At 35.9% G+C, this 14469-nt stretch overlaps 3 protein-coding genes across 5 annotated transcripts; all 3 read right to left on the bottom strand.

The window, feature by feature from the left end:
* Nucleotides 1-162: 162 nt before the first annotated feature.
* Nucleotides 163-4073, bottom strand: LOC121784757. Of its 3 annotated transcripts, XM_042182980.1 has the most exons (3): nucleotides 3892-4073; nucleotides 3736-3781; nucleotides 163-2687 (listed from the first exon to the last, which is right to left on the bottom strand). In XM_042182980.1, the coding sequence occupies exon 3, from the start codon at nucleotides 2414-2416 to the stop codon at nucleotides 443-445; it is 1974 nt and encodes a 657-aa protein (XP_042038914.1). In that variant the 5' UTR covers nucleotides 2417-2687; nucleotides 3736-3781; nucleotides 3892-4073; the 3' UTR covers nucleotides 163-442. The 3 variants fall into 3 exon arrangements, with proteins under 3 accessions (XP_042038914.1, XP_042038915.1, XP_042038916.1); XM_042182981.1 differs by having other exon boundaries at nucleotides 3736-4073; XM_042182982.1 differs by lacking the exon at nucleotides 3736-3781.
* Nucleotides 4074-10966: 6893 nt separating this feature from the next.
* Nucleotides 10967-11839, bottom strand: LOC121783779 (dirigent protein-like). The gene has a single exon (XM_042181959.1). It carries the CDS (start codon nucleotides 11662-11664, stop codon nucleotides 11089-11091), a length of 576 nt encoding a protein of 191 aa, XP_042037893.1. The 5' UTR covers nucleotides 11665-11839; the 3' UTR covers nucleotides 10967-11088.
* Nucleotides 11840-12606: 767 nt separating this feature from the next.
* LOC121784468 (wall-associated receptor kinase 2-like) lies at nucleotides 12607-13255 on the bottom strand. The gene is made up of 2 exons (XM_042182601.1): nucleotides 12704-13255; nucleotides 12607-12621 (listed from the first exon to the last, which is right to left on the bottom strand). Exons 1-2 carry the CDS (start codon nucleotides 13253-13255, stop codon nucleotides 12607-12609), a joined length of 567 nt encoding a protein of 188 aa, XP_042038535.1.
* Between the last annotated feature and the right edge of the window lie 1214 nt (nucleotides 13256-14469).

Here is a 14469-nt window from a genome sequence, read left to right as displayed (position 1 = left end):
TAGAGCTTCTGATAAAAGCTTTCACAAAATAAGATAACCCTAATCAAAATCACATTGCACGTACATACATTTCCAGAGGCAAATCAGATTCGAAGCTTAAGTTCTCAAACAAACGACAAGTTAACAAGAAGAAACAAGAAAGTATGAAGTCCACAAAAACGATTAAGCATAAAACCATAACTTTATTGCTACAACAGAATCTCTGCTTGACCCTACAACATTGATCCGGGCCACTAAATGAGAGAGACAAACTCATTTAGGTATTTACATAAAAAAGAGTACTAAACAACAATGAAGCAGTTTCAGCTCCCCTTATTATCACACATGCACCTAAGTTGCAACTATGGCAAACAAACAAAGACTAGTTTCTCATGGAGAAATTAATAATACATATCTGGTGAGACTGCTTTGGAGATATAAGAAAGAAGGTCCGGGTGGGCATTTACATCCACGCCTGATGCGTCATGAAGGACTTCTCTGGCTCAGATGGATCAACCGCGCGGTTGCTTCTAGCAAAGTTGAAACTAGGACCACCTGCAAACATTGCAATAAGATTCCCTCCGTGCACCCTTCCTTCTGGGAGCTTACGTACTGAAGAGCTACTTCCGACATGCTGATGTGCTTGCTGGTCGCTGAAATAGCTCCAACTGCTGTTGGATGTCACCAAGCTGTTCTCCATCTTCCCAATGTCGTCAACTGTGAAGACTGATTGATTGGTTACAGAATCTGGAACAGTTATTCCTATGGTTCCACCACCGTGGACCCTCTTATCCTGGACCAAGCCACCATGAGACCCGCAGAGACTGGTTTTACCCCTAGCAAATGTGTTGCAAGGAGCATCACCTTGCCCAAACTCATAACCAGGGTGACCCCAGGTGCATCTTTTCCCTCCACCATGGGCCTTGCAGAAATCAGTGCTTCCCTGAGCACTTTTACCACAACCTTCAAATTTGCATCTCTTTCCACCACCATGGCGAACACAATATTCAGTACGTCCCCTGGCGCTCTTGGTGCAATCTGGGATAGCACACCTTTTACCTCCCCCATGCGCTACACAGTAAAGGGTTCCTCCATGCACACTCTTTGGGCAAATTCCACCCCCTTCGAATGAACATCGCTTTCCACCACCATGGCCTTTGCAGAAGGGGGTGCTTCCTTCTGCACCTTTTTTGCACTCTGGATATGTGCATCGTTTGCCACCACCGTGTGCCTTACAGAACATAGTACTTCCTTGAGCTCCCTTGTTGCATTCAGGATACTGACATCGTCGACCCCCTCCATGGGAGATGCATAGACCAGACAGGCCTTCTGCACTCTTTTTGCAATTTTCTCTCTGGCATCTCTTGCCACCACCATGACGAATGCACAATCCGGACTTGCCTCTAGCAGCCCGGCTGCAACCCTCATGAGAGCATCGCCGGCCACCACCATGGGCTATACAGAAATCTGTACGTCCTTCAGCACTTTTTGTGCATCCTAAAAACTCACATCGGCGACCACCACCATGAGCCTTGCAGAATGCAGTTCGGCCCTCAGCTCCTTTATGGCATCCAGTACGCTGACACCTGCGACCACCACCATGAGCAATACAGAGACCAGATGCTCCTCTTGCTCCCTTCAAACATCCCTGAAACTGACATTGTTTAGTACTACTACTACGCTGCTGTTGTAATTGCGTTATCCCGGAAATACAGGTGACTGAGCTTTTTGGTGTTGTAATTACACTCGAGGAGAGACCTGGAGATGTTGACTTCATTGGTCCTGACTGGTCTAGAAAGCAAATGTTTTCCTCATTGTGGGGAGTCGGTGATGGAAAAAATGGACTTCCAAGTGATCCTTCATCTGCATTTAGACCTCCATTTTCGGTAACCATCTTGGTAGCATTTTTCAGCATAGAGGAACTTGGATAAACAGTTGTAATATCAGATACACCAGGCTGACTGAAGAGGCTTAATTGCAGATCGACCTTAGGCCATTTTTTCAATGATTCCAAACTAGGGCTGGCTGATTTTTCTACAGCTGACGATTTATCACCACCTAGATTTAGAGTGAAGTCCAGCTCTATATCCATTGAAGACTCCTCTTCAGTTTCCTTGGCAGACGACATTGAAGTGCAGGCAGTTGCAGTACTCCCCTTACTGTCTGACGAGCTTGACGAATGACCAAGGTTGAGACATAGCAGAGACTCACCTTGCTGATTCATTGGATCACCTACAATACCCCACTTTCGTTTCACCCCCTTCGGAGCAGATGTAAAAGGGGTTGCATGACCAGGAGAATCAAGTCGTAGGGTTGTGTCCGCACAATACACAACTTTGGCTCCAGTTCCTCTGATTTGGATGGGACTGCACAGATTCTTGAATGCATCCGATTGAGGGTTAGCAGCAGAACCCAGATTGTGGAATCTGGCATCCATGACCAAATATCTAAAGTACCAACACACTTATTTTAACAAAATCTCAATTCACAAAGAACAGTCTGCCTGACTTCCGGGTATTAGGAAATTATATACAAAACAAAGGTTAGATGTCTCTGAAAGAGTACACCGCACCCCCACTGACAAATCCAGATGTATCACATCGATCCATTCTCTGTTAGAAGTTCAAATTTTCCGTAATTATCAGCAGTAACACATGTAAACTGCAGATGAATTTCACTTCTGAAAGTACGTTTCGCAGCAGGTCATCCTGTACAACAAAAATCATATTAGTGGGTGGACAAATAACTGTAGTCAAGCGTGCTATCAATTACATTGAATATATAGCAGCTAACACACACAATTTTCTACATGACTTCGTAATTATGGTAGTTCCAAAGAGAATTTGTACAATCGTGACAATACTTCCTAAAAGAAAAGAAGTAAATTATTGCCATTTTTTCTACTCAAAAGAATTAGAAGGAATTTTTAACTGGGAATAGAACAATTTCCGGGAATATTTTCCACTTTCAGACAATAGAAAGATGGATTGAATTGGAATATCATGGGTAATAATCTGATGATTTTGTCATAAAAGGCATAGCATGAATACATATAGTACTATAAAGGAGAGTGGACGAATATATGATACTCATATATCATCTTGCTGTTATCAACAGAGGCCCCAATTAACTTAGTATTCATCAACATGTATAGAGATCACCCCGAAAGTATATAAACAATTTTATGTTGTTTAGAGAGAGCAAAGAGCCCATACATTTTATGTCATCTGGAGTACCCAAACCACCAATCAGTAATAAAGAAAAGCAATCTGACACCAAACAAAAGTGGCTTTTTCTCTTGGTCATTGATTCTATCCAGTTTCTTATAACTTTTTTATCTTTTGTTTGGGGGTAGCCTAGACTATAAGCAAAGATCTCAGCAGAACATATTATCCACATTTAAGCTGGACGGTTGGGAAAATGAATCAAGGTGAAAGGAACAATAAGGTGAGAACTGAACCAGGATGCATCCATAATTAAAGTACAAGGGAAACAATAATTTTCTTTATCAATTTTCTCAATTCTCGCTATACGAAATCGAAAAGAGTTGTAAAACGAATTACTCTTTGGATATAGAAAAATATTTAAAAAAAAACTAAGCAGATCTATTTTGAGAACGAAAAACAGCCGTCACTGAATTACGCATCAGAGAACAGATATCCCCGCTTACACAAACAAATCCATTCAACGAAAAAAAGACACACCACAACAACAATAAGATAAATGAATTTCAATAAGTTTATTCGAAACACGCACCGGTAGCAGCAACGACTGTAGATGTCAACAAATTCAGATAGCGGAGCTAAAATCAGAAACGGGATCGATCAATAATCAGCTTCAGGAAGAGAAACACAGACGCACGAGCGCAGAAATAGCATTCAGCAATTGAGAGATGGGTCAAATTCTTCTTACCTGCTGGATTTAATCGGTAATTCAGCTGCAGAATAGAACTCGGGGTATAGATACGGAATCTGTTCAATAATCAATAGAGAGAGAGAGAGATCGTGTGCAGTGAAGAGAGAAAGGGGGAGCTAGGGCTTGGTGTGCGCCGGCGAGGTATAAAAAAGAGAGAGAGGGGTGTGTGATTTTGCTGATTTTCGAGTAAATGTATATATATATATGGTTGAACAGTGAGTGTGGGAAAATTAGTAATTTCTAAAAATTAATCTACGGACAGTGACAATCGACGCGGCAGGTTAAGCCGTCTTACTTAATTTAGTAAAATGATCTTATTAATCTCCCTCTAATTATGCACTCCTCTTACCATGAAATACACTAGTCATCAAATTATGATCTATTCTTTACTCTTTTGAAATTATCGATTTTGAAAATTCTCAATTATCTCAAGACGGTTTTTTCTTTAATTTGGTAAATAAGTAATAGCGCAAAGATGTTTTAATTTGGTAATATGGATGATACTTACTAAAAATAAATTTGGTCATATGAAATTATTGAAAATTAGTAATTTTTATACTTGATCATTCAAAATTTAAAAACAATATTGGAATAAGATATCTCCATCACATAGCTACTGTTTTCATCTTTTAAGTGGGGGTTGTTGAATCTCCTCTAAATTTTGTTATATGATAATTTCACTATTCCTTTCATCGCATATTTCATCTTTCTTTTGAATTTATAGTACCAATTAAGATATTTTTTAAATTCAAAATAAAATCTGATAAAATCAATGTTTTAAAAACCGGACCAGCAAGCGAACCGGCGACGTTACTGGTTCACGGTTCAACCGGTCCAACTGGTCGAACCACCGGTCTAATTGTTTTACTGTTGCAAATATATATAAAAATATATTAAATTTAGTAAATGATTTACAATTAATAATATATCACAAAACATTAAACCTTATAGATAATTAGTGATGTATAAATATAAATAATATTAAAATTTAGTATATATATTTAATATTAGTTAGTCTAGATAAAAAATTTAATATTTCATGTATTAAAATAGATAATGTTTATATTAATTTAAGAAAATTTATTTTGAAAAATAATATATAATTAAATACGAATTAAGTACTTATTAATTAGTTTAGATAAGATTATTCATTAATGTCAATAGCTAGGGTATATAAATTAAGTATGTAATATAAAAAATTTATTTATAGTAAATAATGAATCTTATATGGTACTAATAATAATATAGGTGGTAAGTAGAGCATCATTAAAATATAAAGGATGATAATTATATATATTATAATTAACAATTATATTAAAGAATAATAAAATTAAAATGAATTATTAGTTTTTTAGATAAAATTAATGGTTAATGTATAAAAATATTTAATGTCCAAATTGTTCGATAAGCCCATGTGGTGGAGTGGTAGAGGTCTTCTTAACTAGAAGAGAGGTCATGAGTTCAACCTCTACCAACAACAAATTTTAAAAAATTTTGAAAAAAAATTAAAAAACCGGTTTCCGGTTCACGGTGGTTTAAAGGGGTGAACCGGACCGGACTACCTACCGGTTCGTAGTCCGACCGGTCGAACCGGCCGGTCCGGTCCGATTTTTAAAACATTGGATAAAATATTTGAATACAAAATGTGGAAACAACTAAAATGTGATCAGTATCTTTTTTTCTTCATTTTATAATAAGGTGAGACATTGAAAGGGGGGGTTGTGGCGATACGACGTTGGATGATGAGAGGAGAGGGCGGACTTTTCGTAGCATATTAGGATTACGGCAGTGTTGAATTAAATTAAGTACTAATAAAATACAGTTTTTGGTGGGCATATCACACGATTCAGTCAGTCATTTAAGAGCTCGTCACCGCTCGAGGTGCGGTTGGTGGACCCCGCTTCTGCCTAACAGCTTGGATTTGATTCCCCGCCTCTGTCGACACTTACGAGGTGCCTCTTCCTTTTTTTCCATTTATTTTGCTCTTCCATAATAAAAGTAGCATCAAATCATAAAAAAAATACTCACTTCATTTATTAGTGATAGTAGTATATGAGAAGGGCTTAGAGTGTCCACTAGGGGAGTTGCGGCGGGTGGACGCGCCCATGGGAGAGCCACTAGCCGGCTTTGCCCAGGCTCCCTATTGTTGTGGCGCGGCTCAGCCCAATTTTGATTTTTTTTATTATTTTTTAATTATTTCAAAAATTATTTATAAATACCTCATTCCACACATTTTCATTTCACACACATTTTTAATATTTTTGAAAATTGTTTATAATTTTTAATTTTTTTATTAAATTATGCATTTTTTTTATAATTATTATAGTCCGATAATTTTTATTCTACTTAAATTAAAGTATAAAAAAATGAAACACATAATTAATTTGGTGGCTTTGGCTTGTCCACTATAGTGGGGACAAGTATTTTTGGTGGCCTAGGCCAAGTTTTATGGCTTGACTCAGGGCCACGGGCTCTACTAAATTTGTCACAATTATTGAAAACTACTGAAAACCAAATTAATAGAGAGATAGATGGCTAAGAATGGCTAAAATTGCATAGAAATAGAAACACCAAAGAAACTTGATTGCAAAAATTATTTTAAGAGAAGGAAAACCAGAAAATATTGAACCAGTTTTTGCGTACAGTGTAAGAAAATTGGCGAAATGAAAACCCTTACCAATAATTTTTAAATTCTAGACAAAATATGATTAGTTCATGGCTGAGAATTATTTTGTAATTATAGGCAAAATAAATTCAATTCACACCTAATTATCGTTTTAATCTTATGGGTTTTTTTTATTTTAATTATATAAACAGATATTCAGCTATTTAATTCATTTTATATTTTTATAGCATAAGGACAAAGTTTATAAAAGTGATGATGCAGTGGCGACAATCAAACAAATCCGTGAGATTTTCAAAGTTCCGACACCGCGGCCGAGGCTACGTGTCAACTAGAATCGAGTCATCTGACATGTACTAACTTTTGTCATTGATTTGTAGCTTATAAAATCTTTAATGGAAACTTCAATTTGTACGTGATATAGATTGTAGTGATAAAAATAAGATTGGTATTTGAACAGTACCATAGCTATATACTTCACATTTAAAGTTGTATAATTAAGGTTCTTCTTGTGCCTCACCTTAATTCTCAAATCCACATACAAAATTCGACTTGTTATCTTTATATTTGAATATGACATGACTCCGCACACGGTATGAATTCGTTAATGACATAATACAATTTAAGTAAGTTGACCTGATACGATAATAATATGAACCTTATCTATAAAAAAAGCATGATACTATTATTTTAGTCCTATTACAGTTTACTCAAATCCAATCTGAAACTAACAACTTTATAATAGATCGAGTTGATAAAGTCACAAACCCCAAAAGTATAAAACTTATCAAAACCGGTACATGTTTCCCTCGTTATAAAAAGACATATTACACGTAGAGAAGTTAAAAGGCATATTCCTTGAAGCTCAAAATATTCCAATGACCAAAATCAAGTTTTGACCAACTCCAACCTTCAATCAGATGTGAATGAACCTGTTAAAATATGGCAACACAGAACTAAATATTCGAAATGGCATTGTTGTTAATCCCTAGATTAGATAGAGAAGAATATGATTGCAATTTGCATTCCCTTAAAAGGGACAACTCTTAAATCTTTAAGCAAACACCAAACGAGAAAAAAAGTAGAACACACCCTCTTGGAAAAGAGTGGTGTACAACTAGAGAATCGGCCCAGTAGTCATGTAGTACTACATAGATATTTTTGCACCACCAAATAGGTTCGATGATTCCATCAAATAATAACGATTTTATTTTTCTACGAATAAAGGTTTTTAGTATGATATGTTAGCAATAAGTCGAACTAAATTTTGGAGCAAATCGACCAAAAGATTAATTTTTTTTGGAAAATGTTAAAAAATAAAAGGTCATGAAAAAATATAACGATGAATATTAGAGACTAAAGTCTCATTATCCACAAATCTAGTCTTAAAGACCGAACTAGAGACCAAATTTGGGCCATCCATTTTTCTTAATCTTGTGGTTATGATTAATTTACAATTAATTAAATATTTTATTCAATAAAAACTTTTTTATTTTAATTTAATTTTTTTTATTCAATAAAAACTTGCTGGAGTAAATAATGAACTATATTCACTACATAATGAACTAAATGAACGTATGTTATGAAGTAATTTTTCGCATTCATTACATACCGAATTTACTTCAAATAATTATATCATAACACATTATAAAGTAATAATCTAATGGAATGAAGTAATAAACTAATGAATGAAGTAATAGCATGACTGAATGAAGTAATAAGTTCATTACTACTGCTTGACGTTTAACACAGTTAACATTGTATTTCAATAAAATGTCATATTTACTTCATTACTAACGTTCATTTGGTTCATTATTTATTGAATATAGTTCATTACGACCGCTTCACGTTTAACACTAAAATTTGTTGTATCATTAATGTATTTCAATAACATGTCAAAATTACTTCATAACATACTTCATTTAATTCACTATTTACTCGGCAAGTTTTTATTGAATATAAAAAAAATTTAAAATTTTTTTAAAAAAATTTTAAAAAATTAAAATTTTAAAAAGTATTTATTGAATAAAATATTAAATTAATGGTAAATTAATCCTAACCACAAGATTAAGAAAAATGGATGGCCAAAATTTGGTCTCTAGTTCGGTCATTAAGAAGGGTTCGACATTGATCGCCACTCTTAGATACCATATATATATATATATATATAGGAAAATGATCAATACAAAACTTGATCTCAATACAAAATCCAGACCAAATCCTGACCATGAGATTTGACAATCCAATGGTATTTGAAGGTAAAGTTGGAATGTGAGAGAATAAATTTTATCAACTACGAATTCGGCAAATTGATGATATCTGAACAAAAGAAACTGTTTTAGTATCACTAAATAATTGCAAATTTCACATATAAAACTAAAAACGAGTCTCATTGTGAATAACGTCCATTTGTGATCTCAATCCAATTTTATATACAAACAGTAACAATAAAATTAAATTCAAAAATTATTTTTATTTTAAAATTAAAAATCTTAATCTTGATAGAGAAATTGTGATATGAATTAATATGAGATTAATTCCTATTGAATATATTATATGAAAAGAGAGCACAAAGGGAGGAAAATAGCGTAGATTGACGGTTTCTCCAAGAGGGAGAACCGAAGGAGAGAACGAGATTAATAATATAATTCTTCATTCTACTTGATAATAATAAAAGATTCCACACGTATTTATAATATGTGTGGTACAAAAAGATCTCTTATAAACTAGGAAAGTAAATAAAAAGCAAATCAAATCCTAACTACTATGGAAAGTAAATAAAATATAACAACTAAATAATACTAAAGCATAAATAAACTAAATAAATATACGGATAGAATATCAGCTCCCTTCCGGAATAAAATAGAATATCATGTCCCTATCAACTCTCCCACCGTTGAAAATCACATTGCCCTCAAGGTGGAAGTCAGAAAAAAATCTTCCATCTCGTTGTCGCAGTCTTTGTTTGGACTGTTTAGATCTTCGTCTGCAAACAAAATTGTATCGTTTCGGATCGCAACGAGTGATGGAGAAACCGTCTTTGGACATGAGATCTCTTCCGCGACTTACCAATGATGACAACATTGATTTTTGGGTTATAAGATTTTGGAGGAAATTTGGTTTCCACCAAAACCATTGGCTCATCCAGCTTTTGAGGCGATTCGCCATCAATTTTTACCATCTCTTCGATGATGGAATCAGACTTGACATTTGTTTTTGACCCATCGTCGTTTTTTGCAATAGTCTCGATGACGGAACCAGATGTGGGCTCCTTTTTAGCCATGACTTTTTTTTTGCTAAATATGCATCTGCCTCCATTATTTTGTTGAGGAGTTTATTCGTCTCGGCGAAGTAAATGGCATCCTCATCAAAGTTATGATAAACAACATCCAGAAATTCTTGCCATGAGCAATTAGGATTCGAGCGTCGATATTTGTGGAGCCATACGGATGATGGATGGTCAAAAAATAACCTCACAAAAAACAGACGGTCAGCATCAGAGAACAAGTGATAATCAAAATATTCTTGAATATCCAAAATCCATCTCACAAGGTTAACACCAGAAAAACGAGGAGGAGAGTCTGGAGGAAAGTTTGACAGCAAGACGGACATGGTGGTAGAAAGTAAATCAATTGGAGGATGAAAACATATGCGATTAATAATTTAATTCTTCATTCTGCTGGATAATAATAAAATACTACACATATTTATAATATGTGTGGTACAAAAAGATCTCCTATAAACTAGGAAAAAAGCAAATCAAATCCTAACCACTATGGAAAGTAAATAAAATCATAACAACTAAATAATACTAAAGCATAAATAAACTAAATAAATATACAGAGAGAATATCAGCTCCCTTCCGGAATAAAATAGAATATCACGTCCCTATCAACTCTCTCACGTTGAAAACCACCTTGCTCTCAATGAAAGCACCAATTTGATAGGAATTAATATGAGATTAATTCCTATTGGATATATTATATGAAAAGAGAGCACAAAGAGAGGAAAAGAGCATAGATTGGCGGTTTCTCCAAGAGGGAGAACCGAAGGAGAGAACAAGATTAATAATTTAATTCTTCATTCTGCTTGATAATAATAAAAGACTACACACATATTTATAATGTGTGTGATACAAAAAGATCTCTTATAAACTAGGAAAGTAATTCAAAAGCAAATCAAATCCTAACCACTATGGAAAGTAAATAAAATCATAACAACTAAATAATATTAAAGCATAAATAAACTAAATAAATATACGAAGAGAATATCAGTTCTCTTTTGGAATAAAATAGAATATCATGCCCATGTCAAATTGCTATCCAAACTTAGCCTTATTCTGAGTTTATTAACCCCATTTTCCTGGAATTATACGTAATTCACCTCACTATTACAAAACATAAAATGTAACAATGGAAAGTAAAAATCATGAATAATTAAGATTTGAGAGATCGATCAAGATCATGCCTTGTCCTTATTCTCGGCCAAAATAAGAGTTGGTACAATTTGATGTGAAAAAATCAAACAAACATAATAAAAAAAAACATTAAATTCATCAAATATAAAACATTCTACCAACACTCATACAAATTAATATCAACACGAAGCCTAAAATAAACCTCTCCTTCAAACGCATCAGTCATGAGCGTCGCCACTCCTCTCGTCATGAAGAAATCTCCCGTTCCACCGATTACCGAAATCTCCCTCGTCTTGTTCATCAACGGATCTGCCCCAGCAAAGTTGATGGAGCCCTTATGCTGCGTCGAGTTGAAGACGAAAGAAAACCCTACCCACGCAGTGAAGATCTCCTTCTTGTCGTACAGATAGAATCCCTGCGCCCGCCCCACCGCTGGCGAGTGGAGGTTGTTGTCTACAGTGATGGGATCGTCGAAAACAACGACGTTCCCGAAGTGGTTCTGGCCGGCCAGGGTGACCCTGTCGCCCCAGGCCGGCGATCCCACTATCGCGGATGTGGCGTTGTGGGAGTTGTAGCCGTTGTAGAGTATGTCGTGGAAGTAGAGGACCATTCGCTTGCATGGCCGGGGGTGGGGGCGAGGCGTGGATGCGGCTGAGAAGCCGAGGAGGAGGAGGAGGAGGAGGAGGAGGAGGAAGAGAATGGGTGTGGAGGTTAGGGTTTTGAGTGCCATGGATATTGATGTGAGGAGAGATGTGGTGATGGTGTATGTTTGCAATGCTATATAATTATATAGAGAAGGAGTAAGATAGAAGTTTTAAGGATTTACTATGTATGGAATGGATCAAACCAGAATACTTGGACAGTGGTTGGGGTGGGGCCAGGATTTTGACGATGGTATCTCTCAGCGTCAGCATTGGCGATAGGGGACAGTGTGTGAGAGGGTGGTGGTGGGTAATGGGAAAGAATGATAATAAGTTGTGCAATAGATAGATACATACGGATAAATAAGGTAAGGTGAGACTGAATGGCTCGAGAAAGACAACTTTAAAGGCAACGAAAGCATCGACCATCTTCCCTGAGAGGCAGAATGAACTTAATTTGATTATGCATGTAATGACTTATGCGTTCAGTGCAGTGCACGCACGGTAAACATATGCGTTCACAATTGCTACATATGGATAAACATATGGCTCCATTTTGATGCTTGACTTTTAAGGTAGTTTCATATGAGGTCAAGTGCGGTTGTGGGGGTATTAGGACATCTTCAAGTCTAAGAATAACCTAATGATTTGTTGGGGCAAGAATTTCATGTTGTGACTTACATCACCCATGTCCAATGACACAAATAGTAAAATATTTGTGAAAGATTCCCTCAAATAGGATTATATTTTATTATCGTAAATTCAACTCGGATCATCTATCTTACACATAATATGTTATGGTACCACTAATAAAACATAGGATCAATAATATCGGAGAAAAAAAAATGAACTATTAATCGTTAAGGATGTGAAATTGCAACTACGTACTCTTGTTGGCAACTAATTTTGTTGGCATATTCCTTATCTCACCTTCTTTATTTTTGTTGACATTTCTATTCTCACAAGTTGATAAAGTGATGGCCAAATCAACCACCATAGGAAGGCTTGTAACGTTTGACAAGTTTGTGAGATTATCCTTTGAAAACCTGAAGGCAGAGTCCTCAACAACAAAGCATAACCACATGTGTTAAAGTCTGAAACATTGGTGTATTGTGAATAACTGTTGACCTCGACACGCATTTTTGGGAATGGGAGTCTGGCAGCACCCCACGCCGGCGCACTCAGATCATCCACGGAACTGCACATGGCGATGCAGCCCGTGGTGAAGTCGCGGCCGAGCCTATTCCCCGAGACAAAGGAGTAGGAATCGCACCCCACGATGGTGAACTTATTCGCAGTATTACTCACAGTGAAGTAGCGTTCGGTAAGATCTATCCACGTGCTAGAGTTGGTAGAGCTTACGCCACTCTTATTGTAGCAATCATACGCTATTGACTGCAGCAACGTCATCTGCCCGTCGAGGGATATCTTCGTGATTTCGATCTCCGTCTCCCACCAGAAGATCTTCGGTGGATCGTGGTTGCAAGTCACCCAGAATTCTTTCGAGATGTAGCATCCCGGTCTGGTGCCGAATGGGAAGGGGATGGTTATGCCGCCGCAAGTATCGTTGCAGTATTTATGCTTGGCTAAGGGGAAATTATGTGATGAAAGAACTAGTTTTGGTGAAGAGGCCAATATGAAGAACATGATAATCACCAGAGGCAGAATTGATGTAGGCATATTGTTGAGAATGAGATGGTTGGGCTTGTCACAAATTTGTAACCAACACAAGTCACAATTGAATATATAGTGTTTTAAGTCAAGTAAATGAAAGTCAAGTCAGAGTCTTCACATTGTCCACACGCTATATTTGTTAGTATTAAAATGTTTTTAATTGTAAGTAAAAGGTAAAAGCATGGTTTAGACATGGATAATTTAATGCCATGTTTATAATGCTAACACCTTTTTTCCCCTGCGTGGAGGATAATTTAATGCCATGCTGATAGTGCTCTACTCATAACACTTCTTCTTTTTAGGTATAAGTCACAATATACCAAAACAACTTTAAGAAACTGCGTAGCAACAATGTGGCTTTAGCCTTTAGAAATAGTAGTATAATAACTACTAAAAGTGTGATGCAAATTTAGGGAAGTCAATCGGGTCAACCCTGCAGGTTGCATATTTAAGATTTAAGTAATTTTGCATGAACAAAGTGTATGTAGTAAAAATAAACATGTTAAAAGTATAAGTGCCTACTTTTTTTTTATTGTTGCATCACAATAGACTCAAAGAAAACTACATGCCAGAAAAACTACTTTTTTTTATTGTTGCATCAAATAAATATGTCTGTACTTATCATTCCATTGAAGCCCAATAATAAAAAGCTTTGGGCTTCGAAATTTTTTTTTGAAAACTTATAAAGATAAAACTTTGGGCTTCAATAGATGTCTCAAGTCATTTATATATATAGCGCATTCCTTCATCCCTAATTCTACCATCTCTCACTTTCACAAATCTCAGATTTTCCACACGTTTTCTCAATCGTCGGGAGGGGCGTGATCGATAAGACAGCTCTAATCGGAGTAATTCCTCGAGTTTAGATCTGAGTTGTTTTACCAATCCCGCCCATGCCGACTATTGGGAGCGGAGCATAGTTTCCCATTTTACATGAGCGGAATCAGATCTAATCGCAGATCTTGTTGTAAACTTTGATTTCTGGAGCAGATTTAAAATTAGATGCTGAGCTTTAAATCGTTTTTTATTTGGTTGGTTTATATTTACTGTGTTTTTTGCGATGAATCTCTGGTTACAGTCTGAAATTTTTACCTTATGAGTTTTCTTATTTTTGTAAATAGATTAGCTGAACTACTAATAATGTTGATTTTGTTGTTAACGTGTGAAAAATGATGTTACATGTTGAATAAAAACAGTCTATATTGAATAATCAAACGAAA

This window comes from Salvia splendens, chromosome 21, assembly GCF_004379255.2.
Source record: "Salvia splendens isolate huo1 chromosome 21, SspV2, whole genome shotgun sequence".
Classification (NCBI taxonomy): Eukaryota; Viridiplantae; Streptophyta; class Magnoliopsida; order Lamiales; family Lamiaceae; genus Salvia; species Salvia splendens.
Note: the sequence above shows the minus strand (reverse complement) of the source record. Positions and strands in the feature narration are given on the sequence as shown.